Source organism: Anguilla rostrata, chromosome 6 (assembly GCF_018555375.3).
Source record: "Anguilla rostrata isolate EN2019 chromosome 6, ASM1855537v3, whole genome shotgun sequence".
NCBI classification, from domain to species: Eukaryota; Metazoa; Chordata; class Actinopteri; order Anguilliformes; family Anguillidae; genus Anguilla; species Anguilla rostrata.
In genome coordinates, this window is record NC_057938.1 from 26,364,137 (window position 1) to 26,388,443 (window position 24,307).

The following is a 24,307-nucleotide window of genomic DNA, read 5'->3' on the forward strand; positions in this document are numbered from 1 at the left end:
ACAGTTTGATATCTCTGAGCTAAAGCACAGGCTCTTCAGTCAGGGTTACAGTTTGATATCTCTGAGCTAAAGCACAAGCTCTTCAGTCAGGGCTGGAGTTTGAGATCTCTGAGCTAAAGCACAAGCTCTTCAGTCAGGACTGGATTTTGAGATCTCTGGGCTAAAGGACAAGCTCTTCAGTCAGGACTGGAGTTTGAGATCGCTGAGCTAAAGCCCAAGCTCTTCAGTCAGGGCTAGAGTTTGAGATCTCTGAGCCTGAGCTATAGCCCTAGCTCTCAGCATGGTGGCATGCCCCATGGCTCTACTGTAGTCAGTCAGGTGCCTGTGATCTGCCTGTGCCATCTGTGCATGAAGTTTAACCCTTCCATACATGGCGTGTACTGCTTTGCTTATGAACTGCACAATGTAATGAATAAATGGTTGGCAGTGCTTTGCTGAATGTGTGTTCAGTAATGCGACACCTACAAATACAATATGCCATTTCCATTTGCGGGGGGGGAAGAGTAAAAGTATGACATTACCATTAATTTAAAAGTGGCATATGAATTTCAGCCAGTTTCGCCTATAGTTCTTAGGAAGATAAAAATCTACATTTGTTGGATTGCAGAGAAAGGGATTACCACATCATAAGTGCTTTGACTGTAGTCTTGGAAGAAATGACTTTCAGAAAACTCAATGTGGAAGAATTATTTCACCTGTGGTATGACTAAAAGGTTACAAGAGAAAGTACTTTGCATTGACGCAACGTTTCTCTTGAAGTCAAGCGTGATGACACTGAATTCTGTCTCCAGTTGGCGTGCTGATTAGAGCTGCAGATGGGCTTATTAATAAATCTGACTCCTGTTGAGGACCATTGAGGTTGAGGAAGGGTTTCCACTCCACAGCTGTATCTCACACAAGTGACCTGTCAATCACAGGGGATTCTGACATTAATCTCTTCATTACTCTAATTGCATCTACAGGTCACCTGCTCAAGATGTGTTTGTGGATTGAGAAGCACAGATTGAGGGCATAATACAAAGTGGTGTTACACATCTGTTAATCATTCTGAAAACTAACGGTAATGTCTTGGACTGTAGTAATTAACTGCCCCATTTGCTTATATAGTATTAGTCCAGGAAAGACTCGATTTTCATTGAATTTTTTTGTAACATATCCATTTCAAAATCCATGAGTGGCTGCAAATTATTTACCCATTCCTTGAAAGTTTCCTTTGAACAGAACTGCATTCCACATAATTTCATATACCTGCACAAATCAGCTTTTGATTCTTGTTTGACATACTGTCTTAATACTGCAATAAGAAAGGATTAGAATATAAACAGCCTTGATCCACCTCTCTACTTTGACAGTTCCATTTGTGTTTGGGAAATCCTGGGTTTTGCCTTAGAGTCATTAACAAAAATACATAATTAAGCAAACATAAACACACGCATTTGTGGTTATCAATAAAATATACTGTCACTGTTTTTCTGATGACACAATTCTCTTTTGTGAATTCATCTAGTTTCCATGGGTTTTATAATGTTATCATGATTACCTGTAATACCATCTGAACCACCTTACTTTGATATTTGGGTTTAATTTAGGTAATTCATAAAATGATAAATATAACACCTGCTCCTCTTTGGGCTAAGCCTGACATGATGCACTGCTATTTCATGAATCATGGGGGAAAAGTGTACTTTTGTGCAAATGGGTAGAAATGTGGCTAATTATATTGCAGTATGTTTATCATTTAAGATTCATGCACAGATTTTCATGCACTCATTTTTGATTCATGCACAGATTTGCAAGCCTTTATTACATTACAGACTGAAAGTGGAAACTGGAAGTAATGTACAGCACTAGAAAACATGAGTTGTCACTTAATGACACACCTCTCCTTTGAGTGGCACTAGATCTCCTGTAGTACTTTGTGGCCTGCAGCGTGGAAACTACGTAGTCGCAGGCTAATGGACGAGTGTATTGGACAAGTCCAAGTACTACAGATGCAGAGCTCCTTGTGATGGAGGCACAGCAATGAAAGGCACATTTCCTCATTGAGGCTATAAAAGGACAAAAAGTGTCTGTTGCGTTCCCCAAATAATGTGGATATTTCCTACTAATGTCCACTGTTGAAACATTAAGTTCTCAGAATTTTGAGTTTCTTTTACACTCCTTTCTTTTGCAAGACTGAATAGTCATAATCCATATGAACAAGATTCTTGGCAGCCAGTGTTTCATGAATACTGTTCACCTCAAAAGCACTTTAGAAACTGTCCATTACTTTCCAAGAGCTTGCACACTTTTATAATGCAAAAATAACATACATGTCCCCTAATTATGTAGATATTAAACGTACATTGAAATTTCAGTGATGGTCCGAGCGCATCTTCACAAACCTTGGAATGGGAAGAGTGGTGATATGCTAACATATATTTAATGAATAATCCAGATTGCCCTGACCTTTAGCTTCCCACAACTGCATCTATGATCAGAAATCCCAACCTCCACCCCCCCTCTTTTGTGATATTTACTTATAGCAAGGGTGCACAACTCCGGTCCTGGGGGGCTGGTGTGAATGCTGGTTTTTGTTCCAACCAATTACCTTAGTTTTAGTTTTTTAACAGCTCCTGAACTAGGCTGGTTAACTCCTGGACTTGAGCACAGTAAACTCTTTAGGATACGCTAGCAGCGTGCAGCTATAGCTGGTGCTTATGCAATTTCCAGATCAAGGTATGATTGAGCTAATTGAATAATTAAGAAGAGAAGTTGGCACAAAATCCTGAAATGGGTCGGCCCTTGTTGTGCACCCCTGACTTATAGGAACTTCATGGAGGTCCCCGGTGTGCCTTTTAACCTGGGTTGGGGTCCTGGATCAAAACCAGTTTAAAATCCCTGCTCTACAATTTATAATCCTGCTATATTTTAACCTTGCGTATCAACTAAAATGATTGTAAGAACAATCCAGGAAAAAATACTGCAGGGTTGCCATTATAAGAATGGATGATTTCCTTTTAAAAATCGATCTCTCCCCTGGCTCAGCAAATGATCTGTTCCCCAAACAGGAGCCTAGCGCCAAACAGCATGCTAGTCGCTGTGAAGGACTGTCATGATGTTAGCAGTCTAGCGGGCAGATGAAGGGCTCTCATGATCCGAACAATGTGGAGAGGTCGAGCTCAAGAGCACAACTGGATCCTGAGGCAGGTGTCACACAAGCAACGTTGTTCACTACCTCTTTCTAGAAACTTGTGATTCATCTAGCCTCCCCATCCCCCCACCCTTCTCCCTCTTGCACACAACCATGCAACTGTATGACCTCTACATCATAATACTCATGGTTAGGTTTTTTTGTTTTTGTTTTGGCTCAAATGTCCTACATACATCTATAGCCTAGGGATGGGGTAGTTCTGTAGTAGTAATAATAATAAAAAGAACTTTCCCATTGTCTCCAGCCACTTTCAGTGGCATAATGAAGACACACAAAGGCCCATTTTGTTTCCTTCCTCTCTTTGAAGGCATATTTTTAGGCTAGTGATGGATGTTTGACAGCTTGGCAGTAGGGAAGACTGTGGGGTCAAAGGAATCATAGAGTGGATGGACAGGTGCCCTCCCCCTCTTCTCCCGAAAAACCAGGTGTGCCCCAGCGAGGCAGTCTTTCAGTGGCAGCTGATGTGGTGATGCTGACTAAGCCCATTGTGGCCCCTTACCTAGAAGCCCCTTCTTTCTTTGCCAAGAAAGGAGACAGCCTTCCTCAGTGAAGCCAGGTCTTCAAGGCATTTCCAGTGAAGCTCACGTTGCAAAGGTCACGTTGCAGTGTTGCAGTGAACATCTAGCCTTCAACTCAGTTTACTCAGAAACAATACTGATAGACATATTTGGACACAAAACACATATATGTTACTTCAGGTAAAAAAATATATGTTATATTCACGGTTTGTTCAATCAGCTGAGGAAAAAACATACTCCATGCAGTTATATGTAAATTAGAGTTGACAGACAAATTTTGAAGTCTTATCCATAGTATTGTTATAATGTATAAAATGGCAGCAAACATGTTCATTTTTAAAATTATGTTATATATGCATTAAATATTTGATTTGTCAACATTGTATTTCTGGTTTATCTTTTTTTTTTCTCATTCAGAAAATTCAGAAAAGTTTTATTCATATTTTAAATTTAATATCTGATAGCTGCAGCTTAGTATGATTATATTTCTAAAAGGGCAAAATAAAAACTTTTCTGTGGCCTTCCATTGTCCATTGAAGATATCTAGGAAATATTTGTACATGTTTTTATTTTTCTCTGAGCGCTTTATCTGAAACTCATTTAAGGTATCTGAAATTGAATTTGAGATATTACATCTCCTGGTGCTTTGTATTGCTGATGGAGATCTTAAACTGTTGAGAGACATCTTGAAATATTTACAGATAGTAGAAATGCTCAGAATGGATCAAAATAGAATGAAATAGAATGGAAGTGGAACATAGAGTATACATAAGTTTATTTACTTGAAAACTAATTTAAGTGAGAGTACTGTAAGAGCAATCAAAAGGCAAAAAGATGGGAAAATAAGAAAGGATTCATAGGCAGTTGTTAAAGTGCCACAGCAAAGCAAATGGACTTGCGCTTTTCACTGCTGACAAATTATCAATACAGTATACGTTCAACATTTTGGCTTGGACAAAATTTTATGACATCACTGGAGATTCACAGCGCTTTGCTTGAAAAAGGGGTTCCTGCACACTGCTTTACTAGCTGGTGCAGTTCCATATGTGGGTTCACTTCTGACAAAATGCATTCAGCGGTATTGTGAGTATTTGGCAATATGAAATTTCCAGGCTCACCCAATTCTGTCTTATACAGTGTTGAACAATGGCTGAAAAAGGTATGCCTGAAAATCAAATTTAACGCTGATGGCCAGTTCACCAAATAACATAAAATAACATTTATTTGTATGAGATTTTGATTGAATTCTGGGAAAAGACTCCTTGTAGACATATTATATTGCTGTAATACTGTGTATGCTACATTTCATAGCAATAAGAATGTACATTTCTAAAGGAAAAAAATGTAAGATTATGATTTTTGTGTGTATTATATTGTTGGCCTGTTCTTTTACAGTATGCAATATTTAATCTTCTTTAGATAATTCTTCATAGATGTTGCAGACCTATTTGCAGGAAAATGAGCAGTGTATAGTACCTTCAGTTATGATATCTCCATTGTCAGTTATGTATCCAGAAATAATGACTATGTTACAAGTAATTCACTCATTTTATATTTTATGTCCCTTTTATAATGTGTTGTTTAGACTTAGGAAATCCAGGCAGGCCTTGAGCAACCGACACTAGGCAATAGCCGGCCGGGTAGTTTCAGCTGTCTGAACTGTTTTTTCTCTCTTGTGATAAATCCACCTTCTAAAGCCCGCATTTGTCCTCCTCTCATCCTAATGTGCTCCTAGCCACAGCCAAGATGTCAACAGCAGGGAATGTGTCCCCTCCCCCCTCACTGCTGAGAGCAGGGCTTGACTTTGAGGCACAGTCCTTGGTTCCAGCGCCATTATATCACTTCTCCTCCTTCCTCCGCTTCAGTTCCAGGTGCCCCGGGCATCTGACGCCTTTTAAGAGCCCGTCCCCTAAAAACGCGGGATTAATTTGCGTTCCTCCGAGGGTCCTCCCCCCCACATTTTTGGCATGGAGGAAGTGCCGTAACAGCTTGCCGGAATAAGGTGACATTTCCGAGCGTGCAAAGTAGCGGGCGGAAGTCTTGCGGGAGCCTGGGAGTTTCTCAAAGCCCGGCACCTTTTGACTTTGCTTGGAGTAAAACAGATGCTAACAGCCTTAGTTATGGTGTAGATGGCGGCTCTGGCACCAGCCGGCGAAGCTCTCTTAATGAAGGGGATTGTCTGAGCTGCTGAGCGGGGGCTTGAGACGATGTCCTTCGGAAATGAGATGGCTGACAAGGCCAGTTATTTTTAATGGGGGGGCTTAGGGGCTGACATTGGGCGGGTTAATGACTGATTCGAATGTTTGTGCTGCTTTGACGTTAAGTGGGACACACAGAGGCACAGATTAGTTTGTCGAGCAAGTGAGTAGCTAAACAGACAAGGGAACCAGTTCTGGGTATACAGACAAAGCTCAAGGTGAAGGCTGAACAACAGAGAGTTGGCAGGCCTGGTTTGTTTTATTTGGATCAAAGTTGTCTCCTTTCTTCTGTGCATGGTGACTTAAGTACAAATATAGTCAGCATGTAAGAAAGGTTTTCACCCTGTCAGATTTGTTTGGCTGTGATAAGATTGATGCCCGCACACATACATTCTCCAGGAATATACTCCCTAGAGACATTGGAATCCAAGGGCTAAATTCAATTTAATCACAAAGCTTTTTATCTGTGTCTATGATACAACACGCTTAGCTGCTGGAACAGTAATTTCCATTAATGCCAAACACAGGGTCGCGACCTCTCTCTATGTATTGTGCTGTTGTGCAGGGATTCTGAGGGCGAAAAGCTACACCTCCAGCACTCCATTTCCCACAAGGCTTTGTGAAAGAATCTGGCCAACAAACTGGATTCTGATATGTCAGGACAAACACATGGTTTTCAACTTTTTTAATAACTTTAACGGGTTCAGTTTTACAGTAAAATACAATATGTGAATATATTTTTTTTTTCTGCTGCATTTTAATTATTTGAATTAGAGATTGCACATTCAGTCACTCAGCCACTCTTCATTCCTGGGGGGAATGGAATAACGTTTAAAAAAAAGTTATCAACTTGCTGCTGATCAAACATTGACAGTTTATGATGGTTAGCTTGCACTCATTTATAACATAAATACAACTAGATAGGCTAGCTCAAAACAGAAAAGTTCTAAAAAAGTTGTAATACAACTTCTGACACTATATATTATTTATAGCTTTATTAGCAAGCCAGGCCCGACTACTTCAGGCTAGCAGCCATAGCTACTGCCGTTTTCACTGGATGTCTGCAAGACCTGTCTAGAATAAGAGTGAACAATGTTCACAGGATAATCCATTTAATGACTAGTGCCCCCACAAGTGAAAAGGAGAAAGTACCCCCTGACAGGCTCTGCTGACATGGCAATGCATGCTGCTTGGTCACAGTAGCCAGAGAAGCTAGAACTAAATACACTTTAAAAATGTTTATTTTGTCAACTTAAGTCTTACATGCATATTCTAAGGGTACCTCTTTTAAAATCACATTCTTCTTCTTTTTGGGTGCACTAATATATAGGTAACTAATTAAAGTAGTGAAATGGTGATTCATGGTGGTAAAATGGCCCCCCCTAGCCCCTAGTAACGCATACCCCTGATAGTTGTGGACAGCTGGCCGAAGCCTTCGTTCCACAATCACAAGCACCTTCACGAGCAGGTTTCCTGTGGGAAACACTGCATTATTTTCTATTGTGATGTATATCAACAAGGTTTGTTGTTTCAGCGATCGGGCTCTCTCAGGCTTCAGATTTGGCTGGAGCTGGTCGGGCCGTAAAGACATCAGGCTTAGGCGGGCTCGGTCCTCATTTCTAGCCTGATGCAGACCTCTAAGCCATGCTCTCTGTGGCCGTTGCTGCTTGTACGCACAACTTTTCATTTTAAATATGCTCTTTAGGTAGTTAAGTAGTTCTGGTTAGTTGAGTCTTGGAAAATCTTTAAAAATAGTATTTCAGGGAGGGAGGGCTTCATAGTGATTCAGGCCTCTGAAAATGGGGCACAGCTCTGCCAATGGAGTGCAGATTAAAGAGCAGTCGTACCTGGATTAACACATTTTAGTGGCATGTGATAGTCTTGCCTTATTGGTCCGAAGATGCTGCAGTAATGGGGCAGGCTTGCAATTCAACTGTGCTAATTGGGAAATAAAGAAAATTGGGGGGTTACTATTGTTAAAAATGGTTCTTGTATGTGGTTGACCCAGAGACCTCTTCACAAAGGCTTAGCAGAGAAGAAATCAAATGCTGTCATCACATTCTGAACAGGCGATTCCGTGTGAAGAAATTTGCCAATGCCATCCAAGATATCCATATTACGTCATCTTCAAAATATGAATGACTCTTCCCAGGCTATAGCAAATGAAACACTGTGATAAAAGTAATTAAGGTGCTATTGAGGTTTCAGGTGCTAATTCCGTTACAATCAAGTAGTCAGCAAAAATGTTTTGACTCTGTTTTCTAATGAGGCCACTGCCTTGTGGACTGAACACAACCTTGTTGGATTGTTCATTGTGGCCTGCAATTTGTGTGATTGTTCTCCCCTTGTTTAAGTTCCTGGAGTTAAAGTTGACCGTATGGAGCATCCAACACTGTTGAAGGTGAAAGAGTGGTGTTTGCACCGAACAGAGGCATTATTCATTTTTGCTGTCTCAGGTGACTGCTGCAGTAACGTCTCTATGTATCACACATTCTTGGTCATTAATCAGTTTGCAACTGAAACACAATTTTCTCTCTTTTATCCAAAGTCAACAGTGGATGGAACTAATTTGCATATAAGGGATATTTTCTATGCAGCACTGTAGGTTACCCATTTCAGCCTGCAGCATCAATACAAGTAGTGTAGGCAAAGTTTAAAATATTACTGATGGAATATTGATCAAAATCATATATTCTTACTATTTGTCAGTACAATATATTGTTTGACACATTTTCTGTACACATCCATGGGGTAGACAGTAGACAGTCCATTTTAAAATTTCCACTAGAATGAAAAATGAACAAGAATGAATACAAATGACAGCTATACCCTTTTCCGCTGTCATGGCAAAATCAGCGCGTCTCTGCCTGGTTTTACATTATAATTTGAAGACTTTGGCTCCGTTGCACATCCAGTTCTGGCCTGGTTACAAACAGGCCGGGGGCAGGGTTAGTAAACAGCAGTGTGTGCCAAAGCTGTTGGGAAGATGAAAATGTTTTGAAAACAGGTTTTGGATGATATTTCATGATGTGTATTTAGCTGCTGGAACAATGCAGTCCACTCTATAGTCTTTGTTTATTCTTATACATCTTTCATTTTTGTCCTCTCTAACAATGTCACTGACTGACAACAGATACTTTAACTTCACATATATTTCAGATTTAAAGGACTCTATACTTCTATATTACGCTAACAAGAATTTATGCAGCATATAATGTGTTTTAGTGTATGTATTCCAATTACTGTACATGAACCAGTGCTTGTGAAACCAATGTTTGAGAATTTTACAAATTTATGTTTTTCCACCAATGGTAACAATAGTGTGTGGCACATTTGCAAATTCCTGTGACTTTCTATGTTATAGCATACTAAAACAAGAAAAAGCAGTTGAGCCTTGTCAGATGCAATGGGTTTGCATCCTACCTGAGCTCAGCTCAGCATGGTTGTCTCAATTCCTATGTTCCAAATTTTCAATCAGTAGTTTGTCCTAAACATCAGTTCACATTATTGATTATAGATTCATCTGTTTTTCTTCACAGACTCAGGTAATTTCAGCAATTGCTGAAATTAAATTGAAAAAGACTGCCTTAATACAGTACTGAAAGATAAATGCATACTGAATCCAGGCCACTCTCTCTGTGTCTCACAATTTATGTTTTCTATTTGTTGGAAAAATGTGTCCTAAGGTGAGAAGGATTCAATCGGCAGACAATGTCTGCACAGCTCAGCCAGTGGACTGTAGGGTGAAAAGTTGTATCTGGCTGCCCTTATTTCAGAGTACATGCTTATTAGTGAGCATGTTGTGGTATTGACTGAGGGCTTTAGTGTGACCGAACAACTACTACTGGCAATTCCAAATGGGAAACTGTGGAATAAAGAACAATGGGGATCAAAAGAAATCAATAAAACAAATGTTTTTAAAAACACATAGAAATGATCTGTGCTTCTTAATATCTGAAATATCTGAAATTTAAAATGCAACAGCTATTCTGCTTAAGGATGTATCCCATTCTTAGACTGTATACTCACAATATACAAAGCATCAAATATTCCGGGTAAATAAGGAACATACGCCAACCTGAAAGGTTTTAATGAAAGTTCAATCCTGAGCTATAGTATTTAGTATCAGTTGAACCGTTCTAGGTATTCTATTTATGATTTTACTCTGTGCTGGTAGCCAATGAAAATTCGACTTTTATCTTCTCTTCCAGTCTGGAAGCATCTCTGCTCTTGTGCCATGCCACTGAACTGGATGCACTGTGCTGTACCTATGCTCCCCACTGCCACCTGACCTGAGGAAGACCATCTGTGGTAGGGAGCCAGGGGACAGCTTGTAACTGGATGTTTGCAGCTCAAGTCCTTGGGCCATCTGCTTCATCCTCCTGTTGGAAAGGAAGTGCCTCAGAGCTTCTGTCTGCCTCAGAGCCGCTTCCTTCTACCTCAGAGCTTCTGTCTGCCTCAGAGCCACTTCTGTCTGCCTCAGAGCCGCTTCTGTCTGCCTCAGAGCCGCTTCTCTCTGCCTCAGAGCCACTTCTGTCTGCCTCAGAGCCACTTCTCTCTGTCTCAGAGCTTCTGTCTGCCTCAGGGCCACTTCTGCCTGCCTCAGAGCTGCTTCCCTCTGCCTCAGAGCCACTTCTGTCTGCCTCAGAGCCACTTCTGTCTGCCTCAGAGCCACTTCTGTCTGCCTCAGAGCCACTTCCCTCTGCCTCAGAGCCACTTCTGTCTGCCTCAGAGCTGCTTCCCTCTGCCTCAGAGCCACTTCCGTCTGCCTCAGAGCCACTTCCCTCTGCCTCAGAGCCACTTCTGTCTGCCTCAGAGCCACTTCCTTCTACCTCAGAGCCACTTCCTTCTACCTCAGAGCCACTTTCTTCTGCTTCAAAGCCACTTCTGTCTGCCTCAGAGCCACTTCCCTCTGCCTCAGAGCCGCTTCCCTCTGCCTCAGAGCCACTTCCCTCTGCCTCAGAGCCACTTCCTTCTACCTCAGAGCCACTTTCTTCTGCTTCAAAGCCACTTCTGTCTGCCTCAGAGCCACTTCCCTCTGCCTCAGAGCCACTTCCTTCTACCTCAGAGCCACTTTCTTCTGCTTCAGAGCCACTTCTGTCTGCCTCAGAGCTGCTTCTGTCTGCCTCAGAGCCACTTCCCTCTGCCTCAGAGCCACTTCCTTCTACCTCAGAGCCGCTTCTGTCTGCCTCAGAGCCACTTCCTTCTGCCTCAGAGCTGCTTCCATCTGCCTCAGAGCCACTTCCTTCTACCTCAGGGTCACTTCACTTAACCTCACATACAATGGATGATCAGAGGATTATGCTGATGTATGACAGCAGAAATGCTTCTATTTCTCAAGAAAATACTTAGCTTGGTAAGTATATTTGGTGCCCTAAAATGGGGGAAGTATGTATAAGAAGGACTGTAATTCCTACAAGGTTCAACTGATGTGGACGTAAATACCCTCAAATTGGAGGTGTCTGCACTTTAACCTAATATTCACAATTAATTTAATTAATTTCTAATCCAATGTGCTGGAGTACCAAGCCAAAACAAAATTTGTGCCATTGTCCAAATACTTACGGGCTGCGTTGTAGATAGAGCTCAATATATCAGAATATTTTTCCTGTAAAAAAGTTTTGGTATCTGAATCAGTTGGTATGCATCTCTACTAACTGCATTTAATCACTGACACCTTAGTTAAAATAGTTATTTTTCTTTTCTTTCTTTTGGTACACATTTTTCAAAGCAGATTTTGTACAGGTGACCAAATATAGCAATGTGGGGCATTTCTTGTTAATTTTAAAGCACATGCAAACTTCCGTAATAGCTCACTATTTACGATCATCTGGGATTTATCAACACATGCAAAGCATTTTGGAAATTTGATATTACTGACATGAAATAGGGGCACAGCCATTTCAGACAAACAAATATATGAACAAATCTACAATGGTGTGACAAAGACAGCACAGTGGCATGCTGGGACTTTCTTTCCACAACCTGCATTTACAGGCCTTTTCTAGCCATGCTGGTCTTAGGAAATGGATACACTTCTAGTTCCATGTGGTACACACGCAGTAAGCTGGGAAACCTGGAACCAGCAGTCTGTCTTCTCCTCTGCTATTCTATTCCTGCTCTGGGAAGGAGGGAATGGGATGGCTTCCCAGTCCTTGGGACTCCTCACGAGATTTCCTTCAGAAAGGATCTTTGAAGGATTAACTGAGTTACCTGGATTCCCATTCAAAGGTCTAGGCTACACAAGAACTGTGTCATGTGTCTGGGTGAATATGTATATGTATTTTTCTATTGCCATGCCAATTGCTGTTCTCAGGCTTCTGAATCTGGCAATGCTTTCTCTTACAGTCTGCAAAGTACGAGATATTTACCAGGTAGATATGTAGTAAGAACAGCACATAATTGGGTAATTACCACGAGTAAAAAAAGGTAAATATTGATGAACTAAAACTGAAATACTTAGAAATGTATTACCTTTTAATTCAAGTAACTATCTTATACAAACCAAATGAAATGAAATGAAATGATGAAATGAAATGATGTTCTTTATAGTCCACAAGGGAAATTCATTTTGTTCAGGTCAGTATACTACATACAGACAATAAATAAATAAATAAATAAATAAAAAACACCAAACCAACAATCAAAAAATAAAACAATGCAAAATGAGTGCAACAACTGTCAACTGTTTCCCTTCATACTGTCCAGAAACACTCTTGAAACAATAATGAGAGATACTAGGAAATGTAGTTTTCCAGAACATGGCAATTGCTCTGAAGTAATTATCAAATAAATACATAAATCCATAATTTATATTATAAGTTATGCTGTATATTAATAATCCATAATGTTATAACTGAAACTACGTCATTAAAAAAATGAACTATAATATAAGAATATTATAAAAATAAATATATGTAATTTTGAAACCATAGCTGTAATAACTGTATTACCTAAAATATTCAGAATATACCAAAAGTCACAGCACAGGTATTGATTTTAAAAATGGGGTGGGTAATGCAGGATAAATTATTTAGTCTTTTAAAAGAATTAGATATTTTGGTGTAGAAAGGAAACATACTTTTATCCTGAGTCTTCAGCTGCATCATTTTATTTAGTTCTTTAGTTTAGACATGATGCATCATCCTTCTACCGATCAATATTTTAACAAGAATTTTATATCTGCTGATCAAAATAAAGTATCATCAGGCATCACTCGGCCTGAAGTCTCACTGCCTTCTGCTGGAAGTGGGTCTTTTGGTTTTAGTTGTATTTCATCTAACGTGTGACATCTAACAGAAACATTGATCCTAGAAAACCGCCTGATCCTGATCTTTATTCCCAAGTCTCCTTTAGCTGTCTGGATATCTAACTGCAGAATCTTGCTCCCTGCATGTTAAACTGTCCCCAATGATTCAAAAGCAGCCTATGGGGACCCTCTGTTAAAAGGTGGTGACCCTTCCAACTTCAATAATTACCATCCTTGTCATGAAATTTCGATTCTTGTGAAACTTGTGGGATCCTTGGTAAATACTCAGATCTTATATGATAATAATATACAAAGCAAAATCCTAATATGATTATAATATACATAATACAGTCTGTTTTCATGTTTAGTCATAGTACAATTACTAAATTACATTGTCCAAGCCCTTGATAACAAATGATACTGTGTGGCCCTATTTATTGACCTTTCTAAGGCCTTTAATGCAGTTACGGTAAACTAAATTAAAGATTACAGGACAATGGCTTTGGGTCTGCAGAATCCAACTGGTTTTCCAATGAACTAATCAAACTCTGTGTTTATGTAGAAGAACATACAGTAGGCCCCCCTTTTTGGAAATTATGAAACAGGTCCCTCAAGGCTCCATCCTGGGTCCAGTATTGTTTACAATTTCTATCAACTGTCTTGCAAAGTTTTATATCAGGGTGTGAATAATTGTTATTTGTTAAATTATTTTTTCCCTGAGCAATTGTATTAGTATAATATAATTTTTTTGTTTTTGCAAGAAAAAGCACTGATCAACAGCTCCTATTGGATGACATCTCTAGCAAATGACATGTTCTCATAAACCACTGATGTGATTCCTTTGAAGTAGCACACAAGTATAAACTTCATAAAATCTAAAGTATGCATTGCAACAAATGCACTCATTTTTGACATTATGGGCAGTCATGGTGAGTAACATGTTTTACTTTGAAATACCATTGTGAAAATCATAACTGTAAAATATAAAATTGTTGTTACTGCAGCATCTGGTATGAAAGCAGATGCAGATTAGATTGCAGGCAGAATATCAAAATTTTACCATGCATAAGACCAATTCAGAGACCAGGTATAAAACCAACTAACACTCAGAGATGACCTCAGACAATATTAAGACTACAGGAAGCATACCCAAAGTAAGCAAAACCAATAACAAAAATACAAGTCTGTGACTAACCCATTACCCTGCTGAATGACCCATAGCAAAAGAATTCAATCAGTGGGCACTTTATTAGCTCATTAACGCAAATAGCCTGCTCCTCAAAACAGCAAATCATGTGGCTCCAACTCACTATATAAAGCATGCAGACATGAAGAGCTTTAGTCGTTGTTCGACTTAACTTTAGAATGGGAAAAATGCATGATCTAAGTAACTTTGACCATGGTACAGTCTGATTGTTGGTGCCATATTTGGTAGTTCCAGCATCTCAGAAACAGCTGCCCTCCTTTGATTTACACACACTACAGTCTCTAGAGTTAGTTCAGATAATGTAGATAAGGCCACAAATGCTCAAATAACAGCTGTCTACAACAGTGGTGTGCAGAAGGGCATCTCTGAATGTCAACGCATCAAACGTTGAAGCAAATGGGCTAGGACAACAGAAGTCTGCACTGGAAGACAACAGGAAGATGAGGCTACAGTGGGTACGTAATCACCAAAACTGGACCGTTTAAGATTGTAAGACTGTCATCTGGTCTGATGAATCTGCTGTGACATGCAGATGACTGGGCCAGAATTTGGCAGAGACAGCATGAATCCATGGATCCATCCTGCCTTGTATGAACAGTGCAGGATGTTGGTGGTGTAACAGTGTTCAGAAAGTTTTTTTGGCACCTATTAGGCCTCTTAATACCAATTTAGCATCATTTCAATGCCACAGCATACCTAAGCATTGTTGCTGAGCTTATTCAAATGGATACTTCCAGCAGGATAATGCACCATGCCACAAAGCATGCATCATCCTAAGCTGGCTCCAAGGACAGTTTACTCCAATGGCCTGCACAGTCCCTCAATCTCAATCCAACAGAGCACAGTTAGGATCAGGCGTAATGGGAGGTTCGCAGCCTGAATGTGTGGCTGAAAAATCTGCAGGAACTGCAAGATGCTATGGAGTCAGCGTGGTTCAAAAGGAATTTTTCTAGTACCTTGTGGAATCCAAGCCATGAAGAATTCAGGCTGGAGCCAAAAGAGGGTCCTACCTGGTACTCGATAGGTGTACTGCACCTAATAAAGTGGCCCTAAGTATGCAACTAACAGGCCTAGAGATCTCAGTTTTACTCAAGAAAATGTAAGACAATTTTATAATCTCTGATGCTGACCAGACATTAGCCAGGGAACAAACAGAACCACCTCAATGCTTTAAAGATAATTGGTGCCTACGTGACTAATTGAAACAATGTCATAGGTAACTTACCAAACAGTCTTCAGAAGTAAAGGCAGCCAAAAGATGTTTTCTCTCATGTTGAAGTTACACTCCCCCCCCCCCCTTCTTTACCGCTTCAACTCATTTTCAGAAAGTACCTCTGGCACTCAGTAGTACCCATTATCCTTTTCCATTATTGTCTGCAATTTACTACTTATTGTCACGGTTAATAGGACCTGGTAAGTCACTAATGGTGGTACACAACCTGCATGCTATGCCATCATCAGTACCCTGTCCTGTGCAAAAAGACACATTAAATTGCCTTAAAACACATAGATTAGTACTAGGATAAAGCACCTTATTACAGGTTATTTGTTGCTGTAAGTTCCTTGCATGGGTGACCTCAATTTGCCTGAGCGGACTCCCTTTCTCAACGATGCCTTGTGTTTTTAGGAATACATATATGCTTTTTTTCTCTCTCCCTGCATAGCCATACAATTTGAACTATCCAGAGAATGTGTTGACGGCTTTAATAACATCCAATTTTGACGCACTTCACATCCATTAGTGCCAATTACCTTACCTGAGTTTGCATTAGTGTTAATACAGCATTCTTGCAGATTGGAGATAATGAAAATGATATGCCAGTTATGGCCTGAAATGAATCAATTTTCAGAGCTCCTGATAGGAAACATGTTTTACTCATTTTTTTCTGTAAAAATATTGTGTGTGGAGACAAAAAAAAAAAAAAACCAAAGGAATAAAAGGTACTTATTCCCACTATTATGATTCTTATGCCTGTCAAGAACAGTAACAAGGCTTTTAGGTCGTTTGCACACACAATACACCAATACAAATTTGCTGAAACTAGCTGGTAAATGTTGTGCAGGTGTTCTCTGTTCCTGACGTGGGTTAAATTGTCTTGATGTGGGCAGGAAGCGCTGACATTTATGACGGTCAATGCTTGGCCTATGTCTTCTTTCAATATTTTGTTAATTCTGGACCTGATTTATGATGCCCAGACATTTGACAGTTAAGCTCATTTGGGAAATAGGAAAAGGAAGGAGGAGAAGGGAGGGGTGGGCTTTGAGGGGCAGTCATTGTCTCACTTTTTCCCCTGTCACATGGTCAGGATCAGGACACACTTCTGACCTTTTTGGTGCTCTTTGGGAGAGTCCGGCGAAACGGCACACACAGCTCCGGATCTTCCTGTAGGCTTTGCGGCGTTGACCGCTCATTAACTCCCTCTTCCTGTCCCATGCAGCTGTGCAGCCTGCGTCTGCCTACAGCTGCTAAGGCATCCTTTCGGGCTACCCACAATACATTCTACCAGACTACATGTGCATGTTCGCACAGCACGGGTTGCCACAGGACCGACTTGGGTAGTGTCAGTAGCCAAAGCTACAAAAAATCTCTATAGCTACACAGAAAGTGTTAAGTGTTAAATCAATACTTTCTTATTAATCTGTAAAAATTGCTATGGATTGCAAACAAGTGATCTAAGAAGAGAGAAAATGTAAGATTTGAATGCACTGTATCAGAGCTGCACACTACATTAGTAGGACATATTAAATCTGATAGTATATTAAATCACTTTGAATTGTGTTGCATTTTGACAAAGAATTGAATAGACTGAAAAAAACAAGTATTGAGTCAAACTTTGTAGTGCATCAATAGAGCCCTCTATGCCACAGGAAGTATATTGCAATACTTAGTTATATTTAAACATGTGCTGTTGCCACAGAAGCAAATGCTATGGAACAATACATTTAACATACCATGTTGGGTATGAATACTCAACATCAGTGATTACAATAGAAAAAAGCAAATGGCAATATTTTTGGGGGCAAGTAAATTTAATCTCTAAAGCTGTGTTGAATATGAGCATCGTCAAGCTTTCAGTTCCTAGACAAAATAAATCTGTCTTTTGAATTGACCATTTACACAAAGTGATAATGTTCTACATCTTTCTGCACAGAAAGTACATCTGAAACTCTGAATATTTTTTAATATAATTGTAGAGTTGTCTAGAACAAGTGCCCATGCAAATATGAAAAATACATTTTATTTCCATAAATGTATTAACCCCGTGAAGCAGGTGGGAATCGACATAATTTGAAGCACAAACCAGAGGGAAGGACTGCACAGCCCACACAAAAAAACTTTTAATGTACTGCACTGTGTGTATCTGGACATCAATGAGTGCCATGTACCATATACAATAAATACATAGATAAAAAATATTTAATAAAAATTAATAACCATAAATAGGTCTTAGTCCATACAACAATGCTGTCATTTCTATTTCAACACAGCACACTATCATTGGAAAAGTGTGTGTGTGAGTAAATAACTGTAATTTAATAACAGTAATTGTAATAACAGTAATAACAACTGTAAGTGCAAACATTTTTGTTGAAGGTAGATGCAATAATATAACTGCAGAGAACTATTATATGTCAAAATGTAAAAGCTAAGGTCTCAGCAAAGGCATTTGCTGTAAGTGCCTTTAGAGCCTTTCAAGCTATCTTTGTGGACCACAGTATTATTGATGGACTCATGCAGTTTAGCATATTGTTAATGGAGTTTCTCTGCATCCATACCTCTTAATGCTCCATGTAGGAAGTCTGGGTCTGTGCACCTCAGAGTTTGTCACATTTAACAGCCCGACATGTTATTGTACTTCTGCATGAGCTGTTTGCCAAAATCCCAGGAGATGAGAGAAATAACTGAACCCTATGATGGATTTTAATTTATTATTGTTTTTCTCCTCAATTTGAGATTAAATCAAACGTACTTACCATGTAAGGAATTTTTCCACACAGTATGAAATGAATACCGAAAACTCTAAAACATTAAACAATTTCTAAAACACTTTCATGAGATTCCAGTTCAGATTTGTGATTAGTTACAGCCTCAAGTACATACATCCTAACGGAGCAGAAGGGGGAAATTATTATAATTAAGGAGAGCGATAGATCACTTAGCCTTTGTAAAAGTTATAAAAAAAACCTTTAGCACTTCTCAGATACTGTAGCATTTAAAAGGCTTTTTTAAAAGTCTAGATCAATGTAATATCATGTGATCCAATTAATTTTGTTGCATGTTGATTATCTCTAGAGGTTAAAGAAGTGATTGTACTGTTGTAGCATAACAGTTTTTTGTTAAAAGGATCATTTAAACATTCATCTCAATTATACTCCAACCTCCATTGAAACTTTCTCTACCTTTTTAGTTTCCCCCTTTAGTGTAAATAGCCTACCACTTGGGGGTTTCCATTTTCATCGGAAGGCTTTTAATGTCTTGTTTCTTTGAAATGTACGGTATAAGAACAAGATTTATACGATAAGGGTTTCTTTAAAAAAAAAAAAAAAATGTTGCTCACTTTTGGAAGACCCAAATTGAATATAGTATAAGAAATTCAACAGCTAAGAGATTACTGTATTAAAAAATTAAAGTATTTGTTTTCAATATTCTGTGGTGATTTCCCTCTGAATCACATTGGCTACTGAGGATAATTCAGTGTCTGTTGAGGCATTATTATTGTCATAATCATGCGATGAATATGTACATTAGAAGGCCGTTGAATCCACACACTTCAAAACGTTAATGTGGGAACAACATGAGCCACATGGGCAAATGAAGGCAGTGAAGAGAGTAATCAAATAAAGCACGTTTCCCAGAACGCAAACGCGGCACGACCCTCTTAACAAGAGCGGTCGCTATGCAGGCCCTCTGAGAGCATGCTAGGTTTTTGAAGTAGAAAAAAAGAAGTACCTATTGGACAGTAAACAACTGTGGACAGACAACGATCTGGGATTTCAACACATTTGTCCTCCAGTGGTCCAGATAACTGCAGTCTTACTGTTCAGGTGCCGAACAGCCTTACATGACCGAACCCTGGCATTGCACAAATGAGCAGGCCTCAGTTAATCTTTCTGTGAGTTTGAGCTTTTTTTCCCCTCTGAGTTAACACACTGGAACTGGAGCAGTGTAAGAGTCCAGATGGGAATGCAGGGAGCTGGAGTGATAGATAGAGTAACTGTGCACGTAAAATAAACACTAAATCATCTTATACTGATACTTTGACATTATTAAACCATATGGCAGCCAAATAATCCAGTCATTCTGTTATGTAATTTTGTACTTTTTTCCTCAAACAGATCTCTTTTTGCACCAAATCGACATTGAGATTTAAACAGGTATCTTGGTCACGGAGAGAATGTAGGGATAATGATTCTATTGCAAGGAAAATGCAAATTGAGCCCAATACACTTATCACCTGTAATTAACAAGACCAGGTAGCACTGTGGGCTTGTTAGTGTTCTGCCAAGTTTCCTGTAATTAATTTTGGCTCATTGTCTACAAAGCACCAACCAGGTGACATGAGTCATCATGTCCATACTTTGGAGGCCCCACTTGATAGCACAATCTTGCATTTTGCTTCATTTTATACCACAGTCCACATCAATGGTGCTGCTAACCGAAAAGGTCTTTGAAGAGGGGCCCATATAAATACAAGTATACCTTTTCAGTGTCTTATAGCCAGAAACACCAATTCAAAACTAGTCCAAGATATAAAACAAGATTGAGCGGTGATTAAAGTGTGATGATTGGCATATCAATTGACAAACTGCACAGACCTTGAGCAGTTTCATCTTATAATCACTGATGTGAATTGAATTTTAAAAATATACAACAATTAGGAAAAACACAAGATACTATCAAAGCCATGCATTTACTTACTGATGCCTTAGCTATTTACCTTGAAAGCTAACATAAATTATGAACCTGTATTATGTACTTTAAGAAGATATTGTATCACCTCTATTCCAAACAAAGGAGCTGTTTTTCCCCAATTTCCCCCAAGAGATGCCTCAATAATGTTGTATTAACTAGGTAGATTGCTAATTAAAATTTGTAAATCTTTTTTTATGTTGTCAGTCAGCCACTTTATTTAGTGATCGCATCTGCATATGTGATGTCATCTATTTATTCATATAATGCTTTCATTCACATTTGTTCATTTATGCAGTTTTTTTAGTAGAAATATTTAAATATTTCAGTTTAAAAATGTGAAATCCATCCAGGCCAAATGACTATTCTGTTGAAGGTAGGTGCAGCAGTGTAACTGCAGAAAAATGTCAAAGTCTAAAAGCTATGCTCTCAAAGTCAAAATTTCTCTTTACAAATGAGATTTTTAAACTATATTCAATTTAATATTATTTTGTCCTTTATGTAGTAAATGCAATTGCGTATACATGTGTTTTTGCAGATATAAGAATTAAGTGAAAAAAATACCTGTTCAGCTGTTGAGTGAAACGAAATATTGAGACATTAATGTTAATGTTCAAGACATCCATGCTGTCAGACCCTGCATTGCTCTCATGATATTCAAATTTGCTGTAGAAAAGTAAAAATGCAAATGATAATATTTGTAAAATCAGGGGTTATTAATACAGGTTTTAGGCACAACTGTACAATGTGGCAGGATTAATAATAGCATTGTGTGGCCAGTATGCACAGCCATTCACAATGTGTCTTCACTTCAAATTTCTTACATGCTGGAAGATGTTAAACTGTTGAGATGAAAACTGCATTCTTGGTGTGACTGTGTTTTTTTCCCCAACTGCACTGAAATCCCCAAAACAACCTCCTGATCTGTATTTTTGAAAATGGGGAATTAAAAATTATGTTTGAACAGACATAACTGGGTTTTTATATTTCAGCCTGCAAATTTTATATTATTCTGCAGTTCATAAGTGATTTTCTTTTCAAAGGATTTCTTTGCTGAGGAAGACATTAATTTTGTTGTAAAGGACACAATGCAGAGTCTCACTAGACTTATGCTAATTCAGTTAAATTCATTGTTTTGTTGCAAACACAAAAGTAGTTTCGGCCTAGAGGGATGACAACTTAGAACCTAAAACACTAATGACAAAAACTTGTATTTAAATATGCTAAGAATCATTCTAGATTCCTGCCTGGGGGTTGGAGCAATTGGCTTTAGTCAATGCTTCTACAAAAAAATAAAGCCAAAAGCATGCACCCAACAGGAATTCCACCAAACGTTTGGACGCTCCATAAAAGACCCATGATTTCTGATTGTCTCTCCTCCTTTTATATTCATTTTAAAATCTTCATTCACAGAGTCCACCAGCAGCTGGTTGCCCACCACTGGTGGGCCAAGTAGCTGCTCTCCAAGATTATTGTTCCAAATTTCCATGGGAAGCTTATGTGTGGCCTCCTAAGCCTGGAGGTTCTGAGCTGGTGGCTGACAGTTTGAGCTGTTTGCTGTTGTGTCTGCTCTGTTTTTATGTCAGTGGCAGGAGAAGGGTCTGTGCTTTGGTCTGTGAGCCCTCCCAATGATGCCCCACTCCATCTGCAGGTGAACTCCAGGGGCTGAAGCGTGATGCACCTTCATTCACTATAGTTGAGCAGCAACAGGGGAGAGGTAAGGAGAAACTTGTTGAAACTGTCAAATCCTTTTCTCCGCACCCCATTATTCCTGTGTCATGGAGACAAGGACCTCAAACTCCCAGACCACTCATGGACGTTCATCTGATTGCCTTTAAATCAGCAGCTGACTTAGATCTTGGAAACAAGGTGCATGGACGTTTTAGCCAATCAATGACTTAAATTAAGAACTTGAGTGCTGATATACAGCAAAAACCAACAGACATTATGGCCTCCAGGAAATGAGCTAATACGGATGAAAGAATACATGTAAGAAATCTTAAAACAATCTGTTTCCTATATATATATATATATATATATATATATATATATATATATAAATTTCCCATTTGTCATTTGCCAGCGAGCTTAAGTTAACAGGCTAATGATTGAAACCACTCTCAAAAAAAAAACTATTCATTTATTTACATTTTAATTATGCTGCTGATTACTTACACCTATGTAAAATGGGAATTAGTCCTTAATAATAAGTGCTTAGGCTTGAAATGCTCCATAGATTATCATCAGGCGAACATTATGGGGTTTGGCACACATTTATGTAGTCTTCACACGGTACCATTCCAAATATGTAAAACACAAAACAGAACAGTTGTTGTGCTTAAACGCTGCTCTGATCTGCTCTTTAACAGGGGGGGCTTTTTTTCTGGAGTCCGTGTGCAGGGCTTCAGGCCTAAAGCTGCATCTGCACCCACCAACCAGTAAGGGTCAGAAATCCCTTTGAGGACTTATTTAGAGTAAACCTTGCAACCTTTTGTCTTCGGCTACTACAATCTACTTACTGTGCCAGTCTGAGGCAGATGCATAAGCGCGCTGGCCTTGTAGCAGACGGGCAGAGAGCTGGCACTCGCGTTAATCTCTAATCTGGAGATTTATTCTTCCATATCTGTAAATGGACCAATCTGTGAGTATTTCAGAACACATTTATCCAAAATATGTTATTAAGGCTTCACGAAGACGGACTTGCAGATGGCTACATAATGCACAATCACTCAGACAAGATAACTGATTTTATTGCGGGCGCCCATCGCCTCCTGGAACTTTACCTCTCCGCAGCGTTGGCCGGAAGCCCCTGCCAGCATCATTTGTTATTGAGGGGGAACTGGAAAAAAAAGGATCGCAGCATTTTTCCATGGCAACCAGGACATACGGAGGTTACCTGTGTGTTTGTCAACAAGAGCAAATAAAGATGATTTTAAACTCGCCTGGAGAGTGACAGTCAAAGGCGATCAAATTTGTCCTCAATTAAAGCAGACATAAAAATTCAGCGGCAACAAAAACCACTTCCATGTAGAATCAATAAGCATTTTCCCGACGTGAATTCTGAACAAGACAGATCTGAATCTTGCATGATGAAGACATAATGTGTCATAATAATTAGGGACGCAGACAAAAGGATGACTGATCAGCATGCAAATTTATGCAGCTCCAGTGTTTCAGATGAGGCAGATTTCTACCTCTTTTTTTGCTCAATTCATCTTCATTGCTAATCATTTGAGGGCTGCCAAATGTTCGCTGACACTAATGTATTACAGGTCAAGAGAGGCAGGTCTTCACCTATTACCCCCAAAACAATGTGCTTCCATCCCATTCCCACTTCAACCTTCCCAGCAATTACTGCCAGATGCAATCACTAGCCTTGAATAGAAGCAACTGGGGCTTGTTTGTGGCTTGGATTCATTATAAAAAAAGGGGGGCGAAGAAAGGAATAAATTACTTAATTGCAAAAAAAAAAAAAAAAAATTCACCAGCCAGGAGATGGGCAGTATATGGCTCACTGTGTGAATGGGAGGTAGAGTACTCCTGGAACCGGGGCTTGTGGGATAGCAGAAGTATGGCCATACACAAGATCTGGGTGTCTTCCAAAACAGATGGCTCTGCATGCCACCCATTCTTGTCTTTGTCAGCCATCGCTGGTCTTTTGTTCCTCTCCGCTTTGATGCAAAGTCCACAAAAGAGAGCCCGGGAAAAAAAGGGGAGATCTTTTATTGCGGTGTTGGGTTGCGATCCTAATATTTCCCTGTTTTTAAATGCATTGTGTCTGTGCGGCAGATGCATTGAGGGTGCCACTTCCGGCTGCCCCTTGCTCTCAAGGACAGGAGGAGCAGGGCTGTTTTAATGCTCCACTAATGGGGCAGGACCCATTCAACAAGCTTACCGACAGAGGACACGTTCAGCTCCATCTCAAAGGGAATCTGTCTAATCCATTGTGAAGCCATGAGAAAACCAATAACTATAAAGCGTCATGCTAAAGCATGTGCTATGCACTAATGTGTTGAATATTTACATATTTT

At 39.5% G+C, this 24,307-nt stretch overlaps 1 protein-coding gene across 1 annotated transcript; it reads right to left on the bottom strand.

The window, feature by feature from the left end:
* Positions 1-10,261: 10,261 nt before the first annotated feature.
* On the bottom strand, positions 10,262-24,196 carry LOC135257961 (uncharacterized). The gene is made up of 3 exons (XM_064341172.1): positions 24,172-24,196; positions 23,792-23,947; positions 10,262-11,157 (listed from the first exon to the last, which is right to left on the bottom strand). The coding sequence occupies exons 1-3, from the start codon at positions 24,194-24,196 to the stop codon at positions 10,262-10,264; spliced, it is 1,077 nt and encodes a 358-aa protein (XP_064197242.1).
* Positions 24,197-24,307: the final 111 nt, after the last annotated feature.